This window comes from Thalassophryne amazonica, chromosome 23, assembly GCF_902500255.1.
Source record: "Thalassophryne amazonica chromosome 23, fThaAma1.1, whole genome shotgun sequence".
Classification (NCBI taxonomy): domain Eukaryota; kingdom Metazoa; phylum Chordata; class Actinopteri; order Batrachoidiformes; family Batrachoididae; genus Thalassophryne; species Thalassophryne amazonica.
The window spans coordinates 35122930-35143386 of NC_047125.1; the positions used below are offsets into that span (position 1 = coordinate 35122930).

Genomic DNA, 20457 nt, shown 5'->3' on the forward strand with positions numbered 1-20457 from the left:
AAATGATCAATAATCCATTTCAACAGCAGAAGTCTGTATGCAAACTTTAACAACAATAAAGAATATTTAAGTCAATTTAAAAAATATTTAACATAATTGCTATATCAGAAACATGGATCAATGAAGATAAAGGAATGGATTTTGAACCAATCGAAGCAGTGGTTCGCAGATTGAAGCAATGCTTCGACCTATTGTTTCGTTTATTCTTTCTTTCTTTCGCTTAACTTCCCCCCGCTAAAACCCTAAAGAGCATACTTCTGTGAGTATTATTTACCTTTTCTATGTTACAACGACCTGTTATGGTCTTCTGAAACAGTTGATAGATGTATTTTATAACTTAAAAACGGGAACGATGCTAACGCGTTAGCATGTCTATGGCATTTTCAATGTTAAAAGTTAGCATGAAGCAGTTCCAGCTGTCTTCACGTTCGGGTGCATTTGTTTTCAAATTGGAATATTTCTTAAATTTATTTTTGTTTATATATTAATAATCTAATGATAATTATTATATACAATTTCAGAGAAAGAGACAAAAAGAACCTGAATAGAAACACAACAGAAAATAAAATATAAAAGCAACTAACAATGAACATACATAAATAAATAAATACATACATACAGAAATAAATGTTTCCTGTGAACACCTAGTGACTCTTCCACCTCCACTTCTCCCTGTCTTATTTAAGTTTAATGACAGTTGGTTTCAGTCAAAACCATATTTTCAATGTGTTAATTTCTTCAGTGATTTCCTCCAGAAACTATCTGACAAACTAGAAAACTGCTGCCTCTAGTAAGTGTTGTGTGGGCTGCCAGAAGAGGAGGTACTGCTGGCCCACCACCAAGAAGGCGCCCTGCCTGAAGTCGCGGGCTTCAGGCACGAGAGGGCCGCTGCCGCCTCAGGAACAAGCCGTGGTGACAGCTGTCACCCATCATCCGTGACAGCTGTCACTAATCAACACATCTGGTATAAAGCAGGAAGACACTCCACCAAACTGCCGAGATATCATCTTCATCTGGAGGTAATACTCTCAGCCCCTTTTTGTGAGATCGATAAATCTATTATTGTGAGTGTTTGCAGGAGAACCCGGTCGTTTTTGAGGAGGCTGTGCAAGACGGCGCCTCCTTTTCAGCTGAGACCGCTGCAACGCGCTGAGTGAGAGGTGGAGGTGGCATTCCCACCATTGTTACTGGGTGTTCACACACCCACCCTTTGACTGTCTTTTGCTTTCTGCCAGCAGTACCAGATCCGACCACGCCGGGAAGGTGGCCACCTGGGGGACTCCGGGACTTGGCGGCTCCAGTATTCCTCGGGTTCAGGTGGCGGGAGGAAATCGTGTGGTTCCGGTTCGTTTCCTGACGGGCGTCTCCTATCGTCGAGCCTGCCCACACGACACCTTTTATTAATTGACTGTTGCACATTCTGATTCTGCTGTGTTTGGTTGTGACATTCACACCAGTAAAGTGTTATAATTTGACTCCTTCCATTGTCCGTTCATTTACGCCCCCTGTTGTGGGTCCGTGGCACTACACTTTCCCAACAGGATATCTCGGCCAGCGTCATGGACTCCGAGGGGCGTCACCAGGTTGTTGAACAACCAATGGGAGAGCAGGGAGCGCAGGCATCTGCAGGAGGCGTGATTGGTGAGCTACAGCATATTCTCACCACCTTTACGGCTCGAATGGATCAAATAGCCGAGCAAACATCCTCCTGAACCGCAGGGTGGAGGCTCTCTCCGTGCAAGTGGCAGCGAGCGCTCAGGGCGCTGCTGCAGCTCCTCCTCCTGTCGATCCTGTGCTAGATATTAACGTTCCAGTGGTGGTCCAACAACCCCTCCCACCATCCCCTGAAGCATACATAAGCCCTCCTGAGCCGTACAGAGGTTGTGTGGAGACGTGCGCGGACTTTCTTATGCAGTGTTCGCTCGTCTTCGCACAATGTCCCGTCATGTATGCGTCAGACGCAAGCAAAATAGCTTATGTGATCACTCTGCTTCGGGGAGAGGCACGCGCTTGGGCTACGGCGCTTTGGGAGCAAAATTCACGGCTCCTTCACACGTACACTGGGTTTGTGAGGGAGTTCAGAACTGTGTTTGATCACCCTAACAGGGGAGAGACCGCTTCAACCATGCTGCTGTCGATGAGACAGGGACGCCGGAGCGCAGCCGCTTATGCAGTCGACTTCCGCATCTCGGCTGCGAGGTCCGGCTGGAATAACGCTGCGCTCCGCTCCGCCTTTGTAAACGGACTGTCGTCAGTCCTAAAGGAGCACCTAGTGGCCAAGGATGAACCGCGGGAATTAGATGGGCTTATTGATCTCGTTATACGGTTAGACAATCGGTTGGAGGAACGCCGTCGGGAACGAAACGAAGGACGTGGCCGGGCGCGCGCCGTCCCTCTTCCTTCCGGGTCCGAGAAGGGTCCGCCCTTCCCACGCTCCCTGGCCTCTACGTCCCGTGGGGCGACAGCTCACCCTGCTGACGAAGCTATGGACACGAGCAGGGCCACATTTAGACCACCTAATAGACAGAGGAGGTTTCCACGCGGGGCGTGTTTTGTTTGTGGCTCAATGGAGCATCAATTGAGCGATTGCCCCGAACGGTTAAACACCAACACCCCGCCCCTAGAGACTGGGCTTAGGGTGGGCCAAAAACTTCACGTGGGACACACACATATTGCCGCACGACTCCCAGTTACAATCCTTAGTGGGGATTTAACCCTTCAGGCCCCAGCACTGGTAGACACAGGGTCAGAAGGGAATCTGTTAGACAGCAGATGGGCCAGGGAGGTAGGGCTCCCTCTGGTGGTGCTACCTACACCATTGCAGGTGCGAGCACTAGATGGTACCCTACTCCCTTTACTCACACACAAGACACCACCAGTAACTCTGGTAGTGTCAGGGAATCATAGGGAGGAGATTGAGTTTTTTGTGACTCCTTCTACCTCCCGTGTGATTCTGGGGTTCCCCTGGATGTTGAAACACAATCCCCGGATTGATTGGCCATCCGGGGTGGTGGTACAGTGGAGCGAAACCTGCCATCGGAGGTGTTTGAGATCCTCGGTTCCTCCCGGTTCCCAGGCGAAGGAGCAGGTCCAAGTACCCCCCAATCTGTCGGCGGTGCCGGTTGAGTACCACGATCTTGCTGACGTTTTTAGCAAGGATCGGGCACTCACTCTTCCCCGCACCGTCCATATGATTGTGCCATCGATTTGTTGCCAGGCGTGGAGTTCCCGTCTAGCAGGCTGTACAACCTCTCCCGACCTGAGCGCGAATCGATGGAGACCTACATCCGGGACTCCTTAGCTGCCGGGCTGATCCGTAACTCCACCTCTCCGATGGGAGCGGGTTTCTTTTTCGTGGGGAAAAAAGATGGCGGTCTTCGTCCATGCATTGATTATCGGGGGCTGAACGAGATCACGGTTTGCAATCGATACCCGTTGCCTTTGTTGGATTCAGTGTTCACCCCCCTGCATGGAGCCAAAATCTTCACAAAGTTGGATCTTAGGAACGCATACCACCTAGTTCGGATCCGGAAGGGAGACGAATGGAAGACGGCATTTAACACCCCGTTAGGTCATTTTGAGTACCTGGTCATGCCGTTCGGCCTCACTAACGCCCCCGCGACGTTCCAAGCTTTGGTTAATGACGTCTTGCAGGACTTCCTGCACCGATTCGTCTTCGTATATCTGGATGATATACTCATCTTTTCTCCGGACCCTGAGACCCATGTGCGGCATGTACGTCAGGTCCTGCAGCGGTTGTTGGAGAACCGGTTGTTTGTGAAGGGCGAGAAGTGTGAGTTTCACCGCACTTCTTTGTCCTTCCTGGGGTTTATCATCTCCTCCAACTCCGTCGCCCCGGATCCGGCCAAGGTCGCAGCGGTGAGAGACTGGCCCCAACCGACAAGCCGTAGGAAGCTGTAACAGTTCCTCGGCTTCGCAAATTTCTACAGGAGGTTCATTAAGGGGTATAGTCAGGTTGTTAGCCCCCTGACGGCCCTGACCTCACCAAAAGTTCCCTTCACCTGGTCGGATCGGTGCGAAGCCGCGTTTAGGGAGTTGAAACGCCGGTTCTCGACTGCACCGGTCTTGGTGCAGCCCAATCCTGGTCGCCAGTTCGTGGTTGAAGTGGATGCCTCTGACTCGGGGATAGGAGCCGTGCTATCCCAGAGCGGAGAAACCGATAAGGTTCTTCACCCGTGTGCCTATTTTTCCCGCAGGTTGACCCCAGCAGAGCGGAACTATGACGTGGGGAATCGAGAGCTCCTTGCGGTGAAAGAGGCCCTTGAGGAGTGGAGACACCTGCTGGAGGGAGCGTCAGTGCCTTTCACGGTTTTCACTGACCACCGGAACCTGGAGTATATCAGGACCGCCAAGCGACTGAACCCCAGGCAAGCCCGCTGGTCACTGTTTTTCGGCCGTTTTGACTTCCGGATCACCTACTGCCCCGGGACCAAAAACCAAAGATCGGATGCCCTGTCCCGGGTGCGTGAACAGGAAGTCAAGACCGAGCTGTCGGATCCACCGGAACCCATTCTCTCGGAGTCCACTATCGTGGCTGCTCTGACCTGGGACGTGGAGAAGACCGTCCGGGAGGCCCTGGCACGGAGCCCGGAACAGGACCGACGAACAGACTATACGTCCCACCAGAGGCCAGGGCTGCCGTCCTGGATTTCTGTCACGGGTCCAAACTCTCCTGCCACCCAGGGGTGCGTAGGACCGTGGCAGTGGTCCGGCAGCGCTTCTGGTGGGCGTCCCTGGAGACTGATGTCCGGGCTTACATCCAGGCCTGCACCACCTGCGCCAGGGGCAAGACTGACCACCAGAAGGCACAGTGACTTCTACAGCCACTTCCTGTGCCTCACCGCCCCTGGTCCCACATCGGTCTGGATTTTGTCACGGGCCTCCCGCCGTCCCGGGGGCACACCACCATCCTCACGATAGTGGACCGTTTCTCCAAGGCAGCCCACTTCGTGGCCCTCCCGAAGCTCCCGTCGGCCCAGGAGACGGCGGATCTCCTCGTCCACCATGTTGTCCGGCTGCATGGGATACCAACAGACATTGTTTCGGATCGCGGTCCCCAGTTCTCCTCGCAGGTGTGGAGAGGTTTCTGCCGGGAACTGGGGGCCACTGTAAGCCTCTTGTCTGGGTATCACCCGCAGACTGGAGCAGGCCCTCAGGTGCACGACCTCCGCACACCCGACGGCTTGGAGTGAACATCTGGCCTGGATCGAGTACGCTCATAACAGCCAGGTGTCCTCTGCCACCGGCCTCTCCCCATTCGAGGTGTGTCTGGGGTACCAGCCCCCTTTGTTTCCTGTGGTGGAGGGAGAGGTCGGTGTGCCCTCGGTCCAGGCCCACCTGCGGAGATGCCGTCGGGTGTGGCGCACCGCCCGTTCGGCCTTGTTGAGGGCCCGGACGAGGGCTAAAGCCCATGCAGACCGTCGACGGTCCACCGCCCCTACTTACCAGCCCGGGCAGGAGGTGTGGCTTTCCACCAAGGACATTCCTCTCCAGGTCAAGTCCCCCAAATTGAAGGACCGCTTCATTGGACCCTTCCCCATCCTCAAGGTCCTCAGTCCTACCGCAGTGAGGCTCCAACTCCCGGCCTCACTGCGGATCCATCCGGTCTTTGTCTCCAGGGTAAAACCGCATCACACCTCACCCCTCTGTGCACCCGGTCCGGCGCCGCCTCCTGCCCGTATTATCAACGGGGAGCCGGCTTGGACAGTTCGCCGGCTCTTGGACGTCCGTCGAATGGGCCGGGGTTTCCAGTATTTGGTGGACTGGGAGGGGTATGGACCCGAAGAACGCTCCTGGGTGAAGAGGAGCTTCATCCTGGACCCGGCCCTCCTGGCCGATTTCTATCGTCGCCACCCGGACAAGCCTGGTTGAGGGGGGGGTCCTGTTGTGTGGGCCGCCAGAAGAGGAGGTACTGCTGGCCCACCACCAGAAGGCGCCCTGCCTGAAGTGCGGGCTTCAGGCACGAGAGGGCGCTGCCGCCTCAGGAACAAGCCGTGGTGACAGCTGTCACCCATCATCTGTGACAGCTGTCACTAATCAACACATCTGGTATAAAAGCAGGAAGACACCTCCACCAAACTGCCAAGATATCATCTTCATCTGGAGGTAATACTCTCAGCCCCTTTTTGTGAGATCGATAAATCTATTATTGTGAGTGTTTGCAGGAGAACCGGTCGTTTTTGAGGAGGCTGTGCAAGACGGCGCTCCTTTTCAGCTGAGACCGCTGCAACGCGCTGAGTGAGAGGTGGAGGTGGCATTCCCACCATTGTTACTGGGTGTTCACACACCCACCCTTTGACTGTCTTTTGCTTTCTGCCAGCAGTATCCGACACGCCGGGAAGGTGGCCACCTGGGGACTCCGGGACTTGGCGGCTCCAGTATTCCTCGGGTTCAGGTGGCGGAGGAAATCGTGTGGTTCCGGTTCGTTTCCAGACGGGCGTCTCCTATCGTCGAGCCTGCCCACACGACACCTTTTATTAATTGACTGTTGCACATTCTGATTCTGCTGTGTTTGGTTGTGACATTCACACCAGTAAAGTGTTATAATTTGACTCCTTCCATTGTCCGTTCATTTACGCCCCCTGTTGTGGGTCCGTGTCACTACACTTTCCCAACAGTAAGAGCAGAATACTACTGAAATGAATTGGAATAAGGAAAGTTGAGTTTTTTCCTCACTAAATGGATGCTGCACTCACTGCAGTTTATCATCTGGAATAGTCCCATATTGCATTTCAGAGCTTCTAGAATTTAAACATTTTCGTGCAGGTGGTGTTGGGGGGTAATTTTGGGTTTTGGGTCTTGGGCCACATGTAGAACGAATCAGTTTTTAAATTAAGCTTTCAATTCATATAGTGGCATCTACCTTTTTTTTTTTTTTTTTTTTTTTTTTAAAGGTTACTTTATACTTTTATACTTTAAGTAGGTTTTGGAGCACATACTTTTTCACTTTTACTTGAGTAAAGAGGTCAAGTTGATACTTCAACTTAAACTGCAGTATCTATACTTCTACTTAAGTAACAAATGTGTGTACTTTTGACACCACTGGCTGCAGATAAGCTCATACACGGGCTACGTCAGCCATCGGGTCCACGGGCTACGTCAGCCATCAGGTCCACGGGCTACGTCAGCCATCGGGTCCACGGGCTACGTCAGCCATCGGGTCCACGGGCTACGTCAGCCATCAGGTCCACGGGCTACGTCATCCAGCGGGTCCACGGGCTACGTCAGCCATCGGGTCCACGGGCTACGTCAGCCATCGGGTCCACGTCATCCATTGTGTCCACGGGCTACGTCATCCATCGGGTCCACGTCATCCATTGGGTCCACGGGCTACGTCAGCCATCAGGTCCACGGGCTACGTCATCCATCGGGTCCACGGGCTACGTCAGCCATCGGGTCCACGTCATCCATTGTGTCCACGGGCTACGTCATCCATCGGGTCCACGTCATCCATTAGGTCCACGGCTACGTCATCCATCAGGTCCACGGGCTACGTCAGCCATCGGGTCCACGTCATCCATTGGGTCCACGGGCTACGTCATCCATCGGGTCCACGTCATCCATTGTGTCCACGGGCTACGTCATCCATCGGGTCCACGTCATCCATTAGGTCCACGGGCTACGTCATCCATCAGGTCCACGGGCTACGTCAGCCATCGGGTCCACGTCATCCATTGTGTCCACGGGCTACGTCATCCATCAGGTCCACGGGCTACGTCATCCATCGGGTCCACGGGCTACGTCAGCCATCGGGTCCACGTCATCCATTGTGTCCACGGGCTACGTCATCCATCGGGTCCACGTCATCCATTAGGTCCACGGGCTACGTCATCCATCAGGTCCACGGGCTACGTCAGCCATCGGGTCCACGTCATCCATTGGGTCCACGGGCTACGTCATCCATCGGGTCCACGTCATCCATTGTGTCCACGGGCTACGTCATCCATCGGGTCCACGTCATCCATTAGGTCCACGGGCTACGTCATCCATCGGGTCCACGTCATCCATTGTGTCCACGGGCTACGTCATCCATCGGGTCCACGTCATCCATTAGGTCCACGGGCTACGTCATCCATCAGGTCCACGGGCTACGTCATCCAGCGGGTCCACGGGCTACGTCAGCCATCGGGTCCACGGGCTACGTCAGCCATCGGGTCCACGTCATCCATTGTGTCCACGGGCTACGTCATCCATCGGGTCCACGTCATCCATTGGGTCCACGGGCTACGTCAGCCATCAGGTCCACGGGCTACGTCATCCATCGGGTCCACGGGCTACGTCAGCCATCGGGTCCACGTCATCCATTGTGTCCACGGGCTACGTCATCCATCGGGTCCACGTCATCCATTAGGTCCACGGGCTACGTCATCCATCAGGTCCACGGGCTACGTCAGCCATCGGGTCCACGGGCTACGTCAGCCATCGGGTCCACGTCATCCATTGGGTCCACGGGCTACGTCATCCATCGGGTCCACGTCATCCATTGTGTCCACGGGCTACGTCATCCATCGGGTCCACGTCATCCATTAGGTCCACGGGCTACGTCATCCATCAGGTCCACGGGCTACGTCAGCCATCGGGTCCACGTCATCCATTGGGTCCACGGGCTACGTCATCCATTGGGTCCACGGGCTACGTCATCCTTCAGGTCCACGGGCTACGTCATCCTTCAGGTCCACGGGCTACGTCATCCTTCAGGTCCACGGGCTACGTCATCCATTGGGTCCACGGGCTACGTCAGCCATCAGGTCCAGAATCCACAGTCACCAACAGGTAAGACGAGCAGAAAGTGACACTGAAAAAAGCCAGTACAGAAGCTGCTTGGCAAACTGCAGAGGACACAAAGACAACTTATTGTGCATCAGTGATGTTAAAGAGGCTCCTGTCCGACTCCCAAACCTGACGTGTCCGTGGCCACCAACATCTGATGACTTAAATGTGACTGAAGTTAAATGTGTTGTGCCACTTGAACTGTATAATCTGACTGCTTGGATTATAGGAGCTTCAGAGGCACCCACACGACCATGTTATGTCAGTATACCACATGACTGGAGTCTTCATGTCTGATGCTTCTGAGGGCCACGAGCAGACACCCAAGTCTCTGTGTCTTGGTCTGTTTTCAATCTGTGTGAATGTTCAGAAGGAAACAGAACATGTAGCTACATGGGATGATGTCTCTGACAGTGATTAGACACGTACGTGTGTGTGTGTGTGTGTGTGTGTGTGTGTGTGTGTGTGTGTGTGTGTGTGTGTGTGTGTGTGTGTGTGTGTGTGTGTGTCAAAATTCACCATGTGTAATATATAAGTTGAAGAAGCATTTTTCCACAAATGTGCAAGATTTCATTGTCTAAATTCACATTTCATTGTAATAATTCATCAAGACTTGTCTAAAATTTTATCATATCCATGAGAGATTTGTGTTCCTAAAGTGAATGTTGATCAGTAAAACACCTAAGACTAGCACCATACAATTTTGTTTGTTTTTATTTATACTATCGATTATGGCTTGTGACAAAAAAAACAAAAAAAACAAAAAAAAACTGCAGAATAAATTGCAGAGAACGTTTAACCCAAAGTTCATAAGGGTTATAGTCTATACAAAAATGCATTTTAAAAGTACGGTAGTGCCCAGACATGGGAACGAAAATCAGTCCTAAAATAGTCTTAAACCACATAATCTGCTTTAAATCTGATTTAGTAGCTATTTGAAGTTACTCAGTCAGAAAACTGTTAAACTATTTTGACTAAATAATTAATATAACATTAATCACAAAAATAATCAATACTCAGATAAATCCAAACAAACATTAATAACAATAAACACAACATGACTTTGTCTTTATTGAACACAATTTTATTGTCATTTTAAGCAGTTTTTTGGGGGGGGTTTGTAATGAAGTCATTTTGCAAACTCGCCATTAGCTCCTATTCAGAAAAAAAAAAAAACAAACCCACTAAAATATTACAAAATCAAAATGTCTCCACAGGAACATAATTTAAAGCTTTAAAAATCATTCACATATTTTACTCCAGACGATGTTGTTACTATTTTGCTGTCATGGCAACAGGCGGATCAGCTGACCCTGCTTTTCAGGGTTGTGTCATGCTGATGTAAGCATGCTAAGGCTAGCGCATTAACAACACAATCGTTTGCATGTGAGCAGGTTTTTATTCAATTTTTTTGCTGTACTTCCTGTCACAGTCATCCGCTGCTTTTCACCTGATCAGCACGCTCAGTAACTGACGTCACGCTCTCGGGGTCTACACGCCTCCTCACTCACTTCCTCACGTTCAAATAAAAACAAAGCAGATCTTTAAAGTGATAGCGAGACGTCATGCTCACTCGAAACCAAACCAAACCTCATCCGGGTGTGTCCGGGTTCATCACACGGACCAGGTTTAGACCTGAACCTGGTTATAGTGAGGTCACAGACAAATGCAAGCCATGAAGTGAAGGTGACATGATGGACATGAGACATTTTAATGTCCACCTTCCAGAGGACTGGAAACAAAACTGATCTGGGACCAGGGCCAGTTTTATAAAGCGGTCTAATCTTGTAGTCTACTAAACTTACTTAGTCGACTACGCTCCATTTCACATCGATGGCTAAATTTATAGATTAGCCGTCTTAACATCAGTCGACGATTTTCATGGGCATAGCAGCCTCACAGGTGCTGTTGCCAAGAAACGCCTCCAGCGCGCGAGAGTTTTGTTTACTTCCGGGTTGACTGTCTGCTACAAACATGGGCGAGTCCATCACAGCAGAGGAGAAGTGCTCCTGACCTTGGGGTCCATAAACATTTCTAATGGATTATTCCACTCACGGAACACCCGCTCCCGCCACGAGGCTCTTCTTCCTTCCTGCTCCATCAAATGGTGGTACACGATAGCTGCTATTTTTGAGGTAAGACAATGAAATTTTGTCGACTAAAGTAAGATTAGCCTCCTCTGTATCGGACTAAAAATGTCAGTCAGGTAAACAAAACTTTAGCCGATTAAGCACTTTGTGCAACAACAGCAAAAGATGAGTTGACTAAACAAGATCAGACCGCGTTATGAAACTGGGTCTAGGTGTAAGCTCTGCGTTGGTCCCAGCGGTGCATCATTAAGTAACCTCATATAAACAGCATGCAACATTAGCACTGCAAGGTAAATTCTGCTAAGCATTAGTATTTTAACTATCCTATATCGTCAACCCCCCCACCCCCAAAAAACCTGTCCTGGTGCATGATGGGAGAAAACATCACCTCCGTATGGTGGCTAAGAGGGGTCACAACACTTCCAAATTAAAAAAGAAAATGGAACAAAGACCTGCACTGATTCAACAGTAGCTTCATAAAACAAACAGAACTTGCTGCACACGTTTAATATGACATGTTCTTTGGGGGGTCGTGTTGTATTTGTTTGGCCACCGTAGCCCTGAGTATCACCATGACAACAATAAAATAATGACGGCACAAAAACACCTGGTCGACGTCAGACTGGGGTTTGAAGGACAGGAAGCTGATCAGGTTCCGAGGACAGACGGCAGGTAATGATGTCATCGTGGTACTTTGGAGTCCTTACTCTGCAGAGCACAGACACCACAAGCAGCATCATGGCAACAATTGTCTGCTGACAGTGACATCATCAGTGTGTTCTGGTTTAATCAGCTGCAGCGCCATAAGTAACCAGCAGGCAGCACCACAGCACAATGATCTTATTCTGCTCATTGTGACATAACAAGCAGGGTTCTCCCCAGGCAATGGAACAACGGCGTAGCGCCATTATACTGTCACCGCAGCACCGTTATACTGTGCCGTGCTCTCAGATATTTTTTTTTAATTCGGCCAGGCAGTTTGTGCTGAACGGACTGCTGCCTGCTCGCTCCTCCCACGCCGGCAGCCGAGCAGAGCCACAGCACCACAGCTCAGAGAGAGAAAGAACAAAAACTCCATCAAAGTCTTCCAATAAAAACAGCTCCTTCTGCCTGCGTAGTGTGTGACACATTAAGGCTTTATTTTACACATGAAAAATTCATGTTTACAAAGTTTGCTCAAATAAGCCGCAAAGACGGTGTGAAAGTGACGAGTCTCTCGTTCACTCATACACACGGGGGGGGATCAGTGTGAACAGCTGGAAAAAAAAGCAGCAAAGCAGTTTTAATAAACGATCATCTTCACCACATAGCCTCAATGAAAAACTGTGGGAAAAACTGATTCAGAACGTTTTTCATCCTGGGTTTCATCTTTAAAACAGCAGATTTAATTCTTACAGAATTTTTTTTTTGTTGTTGTTTCTGCACCAATGACACCAGATCAAATTACTTATATGTGAGAACTTACTTTGCAATAAATCTGATTCTGATTTGACAATCAAATTAGTCCAGACAATTAGGGGTTATATTGTTTTTAAAAAGTCTGCAGTCCCACTCAGAAATGTTAAAAAGAAAAAACTAAACTGTCAACATGACAGAAAACTCTGCCTGTCTGACTGGACTAAAGGTCCAGTGTGCCATTTTTGAAGAGGAGAGCAAATGTTCTGTCCATCAAACATTAATGTGTTTTTAAACTTTTCAATGTCATTTATTAACTTAGAAACATGCAAAAAAGAACTTTGGTAAATGGACTGCATTTATATAGCGCTTTTCCATCTGCATCAGACGCTCAAAGCGCTTTACAGTTATACCTCACATTCACAAAAAGAACTGATATTACAACATAAGTGTCATTTTTTTTGTCTATTATTCTTGCTTTCAGTGCATCTAAAACCAGTCAAAATGACTGACAACGCGCCGCCTCGGGCGATAATCGCCAACAACACCACTGTACTAAACGTGTCTGGGGGGAGAACCCTGACAAGCATGAGGTCAGACATGAGCAGGAACATGGTGGGACTGCAGATCACCTCAGACCTGACACACCCACTGACATCATCGCTCATTACTTTATGACATCACAGTTTCACCACTGAGGATCAAAGAACATGCAGCAAGAAAATGAGACTTCACATAAAAAAAAAAAGAAAATTAAACCAACCACACCACCACCAAGACACAACCCTCGTTAACTTCACCTCGTTTACCTCTTAGCTTTAGCTTCACCTCGCTTACATCATTAGTTTCACATCTTTTACCTTAAATTCAGCTCTTTCATCACATTAGCTTAACCTCAGTTACCTCGTTAACTTCACCTCTTTATCTTGTTAACTTTTCCTATTTTACCTTATTACGTCACCTTGTTTACCTCATTAACTTTGCCTCATTACGTTAACTTTGCCTTGTTTACGTTAACTTTACCTTAACCTCACAGCTTTTATCTTGTTAACATCAACCACGTTGACGCAGTCTCATTTGTTTACATTAACATGGCCTTGTTTAGCACATTATTAAACTCTCGTTTACCACGCTAATGGTGCCTTGTTACCTTCACCTCACTAACGCCTCACTGACCTCGCTAACGCCTCACTGACCTCGCTAACGCCTCACTGACCTCGCTAACGCCTCACTGACCTTGCTAACGCTTCACTGACCTCGCTACCAGCCATCACTGACCTCGCTAACGCCTCACTGACCTCGTTAGCGCCTCACTGACCTCGTTAGCGCCTCACTGACCTCGCTAACGCCTCACTGACCTTGTTAGCGCCTCACTGACCTCGTTAGCGCCTCACTGACCTCGCTAACGCCTCACTGACCTCGTTAGCGCCTCACTGACCTTGCTAACGCTTCACTGACCTCGCTAACGCCTCACTGACCTCGCTAACGCCTCACTGACCTCGTTAGCGCCTCACTGACCTCGTTAGCGCCTCACTGACCTCGCTAACGCCTCACTGACCTCGCTAACGCCTCACTGACCTCGTTAGCGCCTCACTGACCTCGTTTGCACCTCACTGACCTTGCTAACGCTTCACTGACCTCGCTAACGCCTCACTGACCTCGCTAACGCCTCACTGACCTCGTTAGCGCCTCACTGACCTTGCTAGCGCCTCACTGACCTCGTTAGCGCCTCACTGACCTCGCTAACGCCTCACTGACCTCGTAGCAACCTCACTGACCTCGCTAACGCCTCACTGACCTCAGCTAGCGCCTCACTGACCTCGTTAGCACCTCACTGACCTCGCTAGCGCCTCACTGACCTCGTTAGCACCTCACTGACCTCGCTAGCGCCTCACTGACCTCGTTAGCATTGCTGGTACTAAACATCAATCCATTTTAAAGGTACAATCATTTGAATCAAAGTCTTTTTCATTAATTCAGGCCTTTGTAAATATGTATTGATTGAAATCAATGACTCCTCTTACTTCTTTTTTATGACTCACTTGATCCGTGTATCAGAAACCAGCGGGTCTTTTTCCTACATGCCTCTGATTTCCTCATCAGTGATAATGTTCTGAATTGATTGTCAGAACCTTTGTGGGGTTTTATTTCTGCTTCTTTCTGTAATTAATCTCGTTTGATTACTTTGCCTCGTTAAGCTGACTTCTGTCCTTTATGAACAGTTTGAGCTCGGCGCTGAGATGAAGTGAAGGAGGGCGGGTCACATGACCACACATTAACAAAACACCTCACCGTTCATAGCTTTTAATTCTGCTGATGTGCCTGTAAACAGCCAATCAGAAAACAGCACACTCAGTGACCCGGCAGTGTTTCCTCAGTGTGACATCACTTCCCTCCTCATACTCAAAGCTTCAGGTTCAATCCCATAAGCCCCAGTCTGACCTGAAAGGCTCCGCCTCTTTTGGTTCTTCATGCAGATGGTGGCGATGAAGACCGCGAGACCCAGAGCTACAAAGCCGAAGATTCCCGCCAACGCCGCCGCGATGTCTCTCTGTTTTGCCAGCTCGTCCTCTGCAATGCAAAATATACAACAAACAGTGGGCGTGGCCTGTGTGGGACAGTCCTGACCTAGCATACTGCTGCTGGCCCTCAACTCTGTTTCTGTGACCTCTGACCCCACCCATACTGACCTTTTGTGCTTCTGACAGTCAGCCGGACTTCCTCAGATGTCAGCTCACCGCTGTGACGTAACATGCAGTTGTACGTCGCGCTGTCGACCTTCGTGGGTTTGTTCAGGGTGAGCGAGAGGTTGCCTGAGGTCAGGGCGTCTGGGCGTAGCGTTGTGCGCGTTTGGTACAGCTCGTTCTGTTCGCTGGGCTGGTCACGGTTGTTGCGCCGCACGTGGACAGTCATAGAGGGCTCTGTGCGCCTCCACGTAACCGTGGAGTCATCAGATATTTTCGGAGTCATCTTACAGGGCAGCACCACAGACTCCACCCCTTCACTCACATCCACATCCACACCCAGGGCATGATGGGAAACTGCAGGGACACATGCAGGCTCTTAGTTTGAAACATGGACCTTCTGTGTTGTCCCACACAGCAACAGAGGCTAAATGTGGGCGGGGCTAAACGCCAGTCCATTTTAATGGATCTAAAAGTCTTTCCATTAATTCAGACTTTTAAAATAATGTCAGTCATTTTGCTGACTAGCAGAATGATTGATTGTTGATTAGAAATCAAAAAATGATCTCTCCAGTGTCCTCGGGGACTCTGACCTGATCTTTCTGCTGTACAGCTGATTGGGTCAGTCAGGTGTCTGCTAGTTGCTGATTGGCTGACACACCTGAATGAGTTCCTCATCTTCTGGGTGAGCAGGATCAGAGGTTTTATATAACGGCTGAGGGGATCCTTCTCGTTTGATTGGTGCTTTGTATGTCAGGTGACATGGATTATTCAATCCATTTGTGTTGCGTTGCATTTAGCAAGCAAATTTGGTTTCCATTTTGCACCACTGCACGCTGCAACCAGTTAGCTAAACATGGCGGAGTTTGTTTTGCTGACAGACGATTTGGAGAAGCTAATTTGACGGTGCTAATTGTTCTAACACAAAAGACAATCCATCACGCCGTGAGCTGTTAGGATGAAAAGCTGGACACATTTCTCATGCGGTTTTTCACTGGAGTGAGAAACCAGGCGGCAGTCGGTACACAAAGTCAGCGCACGAAGTCAGCGCATGGCATCACCGACGACGTCGTCAGAAATGTTTTCTGCAAGTTTACTAAGAACAATTTTGGACTCCAATTTAAAGTTTGTGTTGGACTGTTAAGCACCAGTGATGAACACCAAAATGTAAGTCTCTTTTCTGTTGTTTATAATTTAATAAAATATGAAATGACAAGGATCTATTTACGCAGTTATATAAAACAAATAATGAATGTTTTTACATTCTTTCAATGGTATGTTCCAGTTTTCACCTCATGAAATATTCGTACCATTGAAAGAATGTGAAAACATTCATTATTTGTATAATATAGACTACATATTTAGACTATGGTAATATTATAAACACTGTATATATCCTAGATATCATGTAAATATCCTGACTATGTGAGCTCATAATGATGATCACACATGAAACAAACTCCACCTCCTGTTTCCATGGTTACTATCTTATAAAATCAAACATATAACAACAAGATCCTCTAAATGTTGTGATCTTGAGGGAAATGTTGGGATCCAGTTTTAAATGGTAGGATTTTGTTTTTAATGGTAGGATTTTGTTTTTAATGGTAGGATCCACTTTTTAATGGTAGGATCCACTTTTTAATGGTAGGATCCCGTTTTTAATGGTAGGATCTTGTTTGGACCTGGAGCAGGAACCATGTTTGTTAAAATCCTGGTTAACTGATCATCCAGACCTGATTAGTACGTTCACAGATTAATCCTCTCTGACAGTTTATGACACATGCTAATCCAATTACATTTGTTCCGTAAATCTGATTGGTTAATCGTATGAGATTTCAGACCATAAAATATTGCGTTGACTGTGGCAAAATATTAAAACCGTGTCACATTTGATGTGTTACTCTGCAACCTGTCTGTATGCATTACTACACAGATGTAAATAATGGCGCGGTCAGCCAAGAGAAAAAGAAACTGCCGGAATGACGATGTGGAAATGGATTAATTTCAGATACCATATCAAAGTACTGATGTGGATTCTGCTCACAGAATTTCCAGTTTGACTGAAGACACAGTTGCTATGGTAACTTTGATGAGCTGACCACACCCTTTGTCTGCGTAACAGTTTAAACGAACTATATTATTATGCGGATTAAGACGTAGCCTTCAGTGGTGGACACGGATCTGTGCAAACGTTGGAATTGGATTAGGATGGGAATAACCCCCTCGTGTCTGATGATTTTTGGACATTGATGCTGGATTATAATAATAATAATAAATTTTATTTATAATGCACTTTACATTTGACACCAAATCCCAAAGTGCTACAGTATAAAACAGAAGAACACAAAAGACTATAAATCAATGTAAAAACAATAAAACAGTAGCAATAAAATCAAAATAAGAGCGATAAAACAGTAGCAATTATTTAGCTAAAAGCCAGAGTAAAAAGGTAGGTTTTGAGTCCTTCTTTAAAAGCATCCACCGTCTGTGGAAACGTGAGATGGTCTGGGAGGGCGTTCCATAGACAGGGAGCAGCCACTGAGAAGGCCCTATCACCCATGGTCTTGAGCCATGTCCTGGGCAGAGCTAGACAGTGCTGTTGGCCTGACCGGGTCCTAGTGGAAGTGTGTGGTGTGAGCAGTTCAGTGAGGTAAGTGACTAAGTGATTATGGTTAGTATGGATTATGATTATGGTTGCAAATAGCCGTTTTAAAACTCAATTTGCAACCATAAAAATCCAGCATTAATGTCCTCAAATCATCAGACACAAGGCGGTTATTCCTTAATCGATCCATGCAGCCTGTCTGGAAGTGATTATTGATTGTCGATCATTGTGGGTGTGATGATTTACCTAAATGACACCAGATATGACTAAATGAAGTACTTTTATTAATTTTCAGAGATGCACTCCTTTCTCAAAGCGGTGCATGAAGCGCTCTCCCTCCCTCTCTCTTTACAATGCTGAAACAATAAAAAAGGGATGTTTCAGGACATTTGTGAGTACTGTCTATTTTTTGGTGGGAGCACAGACAACCTTCTCTGAACTTCACGATCTGATGTTTCGAGCCCTGACGCCGAAACTAAATAAAAGTACTTCATTTAGTCATATTTGGAGTTAGTTCGGATAATCGTCGCTCTACTGTGGTGGCTGATGTCGGGGATCCACCCATCAAACAGGAAATCGGTTAACGGTTAAAGGACGCTGGAGTTCCGTTATGAGCCGAACCGGGTCCGGCAGAACCCGAGTCCAGACTTTGCAACTGAGTCGCGGTTTGTCCGTAAGGTTGATTTTAAACCGGATTCTGATCCGTTTCTTACCGTGTAGAAGAAAAACAAAGACCACGAACATCGTCACTTCGAAGTCCAGCCGCTTCAGATCCGTCGCCTCGGTTATTATCAATATTATCACTAATGTTCTTCTTCTTATTATTATTATTATTGTTGTTGTTCTGAGGATTTTATTGTATTTTTGTTTCCTTCGGACGATATTTACTTTCGATTGTGAGTAAAGGCCGCGCCTCTGTCTCTTCTTCTGTTTGCTTTCTGTTTCATGGCAGTGTCGTGGAGCGCCCCCTTCGGGTTGAATTTATTTAAGAAAATTAATATCAGTAAAAAAAAAAAAAAAGAGAAAGAAATACAAGTATAAATAAAACCGAGGATAACACATTTAAAAGATTTTTAAAACAGTATAAATTAAAAAACCAGCGCAGCTCTTCGGCATCTCACCATGTCGACAGTCGTTTAGGTCCTTCAGACTGTTTTTGGAGAGTATGAATATGGATCAAACCGGTCAGCTTCTGGCCTTTTCAACATTTTTTTTGGTTTTTGCCTTTCGGCTTCCCCCCAACCCCGCAGTTTTAAGCATTTCTCTCTTTTTTGCCTACAATATGGCCAGATTATCATATCACAATATTGTCTGTGACTTGTGGTTTTTTTTAAATAAAAGATAAGCAGACAAACGTGATGTGGTGATGGTTGTTTTGGTTTACAAGAAATAAAATTCAGCTTTTACACTGTAAAAAAAAAAATCTAGTTGTTTTTACAGAAAAATTCTGTCAGCTGTGTTTTCCAGGGGAATTCTGTTAAAATTATAATGAATATGTAAATGGTTTTACACATGATTTTACAGTTTAAACCTGTAATTAAAAAATTACAGGTTTAAACTGTAATTTTGATAGTCTTTTTCATTTTGCATTGGCATGTAAACAGACCGTCTGTGCCTTGTTAAAGCCTTGTCAGCTTCATGGCCTGGGGTGGGGTGGTCTTCTTCTTCTTCTTCTTCTTCTTCTGCCTGTCGCCGTGTGTTGTCACGTGAACCGTCTCTGTGGCCTTCAGATGTTCCACAGATGATTTTGCTCCCCGTGTGTTTGTGTTGTCCACCGACTCACACAGACACCAATATCTGGAACATCTGTCTCTGTCCCGCTCCTCAACTCCACTACTACTGTTACTACAATTACTACTACGATTATATCTGCCATTACTACTACTACTACTGTTACTACAATTACTACTACGATTATATCTGCCATTACTACTACTACTACTACTACTACTGTTACTACAATTACTACTACTACTATATCTGCCATTACTACTACTACTACTACTACTACTGTTACTACAATTACTACTACTACTATATCTGCCATTACTACTACTACTACTACTACTGTTACTACAATTACTACTACGATTATATCTGCCATTACTACTACTACTACTGTTACTACAATTACTACTACTACTATATTTGCCATTACTACTACTACTACTACTACTACTGTTACTACAATTACTACTACTATTATATCTGCCATTACTACTACTACTACTACTACTGTTACTACAATTACTACTACGATTATATCTGCCATTACTACTACTACTACTACTACTGTTACTACAATTACTACTACGATTATATCTGCCATTACTACTACTACTACTGTTACTGTTACTGTTACTACAATTACTACTACTACTATATCTGCCATTACTACTACTATTATATCTGCCATTACTACTACTACTGTTACTACAATTACTACTACTACTATATCTGCCATTACTACTACTACTACTACTACTACTACTATTACTACTACTATTATATCTGCCATTACTACTACTACTACTACTACTACTATTACTACTACTATTATATCTGCCATTACTACTACTACTACTACTGTTACTACAATTACTACTACGATTATATCTGCCATTACTACTACTACTACTACTGTTACTACAATTACTACTACGATTATATCTGCCATTACTACTACTACTACTACTACTGTTACTACAATTACTACTACGATTATATCTGCCATTACTACTACTACTACTGTTACTGTTACTGTTACTACAATTACTACTACTACTATATCTGCCATTACTACTACTATTATATCTGCCATTACTACTACTACTGTTACTACAATTACTACTACTACTATATCTGCCATTACTACTACTACTACTATTAC

General features: G+C 46.9%; 1 protein-coding gene across 3 annotated transcripts; it reads right to left on the minus strand.

Annotated features, from left to right (window-relative positions):
* Positions 1 to 9949: 9949 nt before the first annotated feature.
* LOC117505269 (V-set domain-containing T-cell activation inhibitor 1-like) lies at positions 9950 to 18498 on the minus strand. Of its 3 annotated transcripts, XM_034164879.1 has the most exons (5): positions 18281 to 18498; positions 14966 to 15316; positions 14718 to 14846; positions 14568 to 14597; positions 9950 to 11588 (listed from the first exon to the last, which is right to left on the minus strand). In XM_034164879.1, the coding sequence occupies exons 1-5, from the start codon at positions 18309 to 18311 to the stop codon at positions 11584 to 11586; spliced, it is 546 nt and encodes a 181-aa protein (XP_034020770.1). In that variant the 5' UTR covers positions 18312 to 18498; the 3' UTR covers positions 9950 to 11583. The 3 variants fall into 3 exon arrangements, with proteins under 3 accessions (XP_034020770.1, XP_034020771.1, XP_034020769.1); XM_034164880.1 differs by lacking the exon at positions 14568 to 14597; XM_034164878.1 differs by lacking the exon at positions 9950 to 11588 and having other exon boundaries at positions 14118 to 14597.
* Positions 18499 to 20457: the final 1959 nt, after the last annotated feature.

Excerpts from the sequence above, each read along its gene's own strand:
- LOC117505269 (XM_034164878.1), bottom strand. The coding sequence starts at position 18,311 with ATGTTCGTGGTCTTTGTTTTTCTTCTACACG. Across the intron at positions 15,317-18,280 it reads CTTTGTTTTTCTTCTACACG|TTTCCCATCATGCCCTGGGT; the intron begins GTAAGAAACGGA and ends GTGTCCCTGCAG. Across the intron at positions 14,598-14,717 it reads AAAGAGGCGGAGCCTTTCAG|GCACATCAGCAGAATTAAAA; the intron begins GTCAGACTGGGG and ends GGCTGTTTACAG.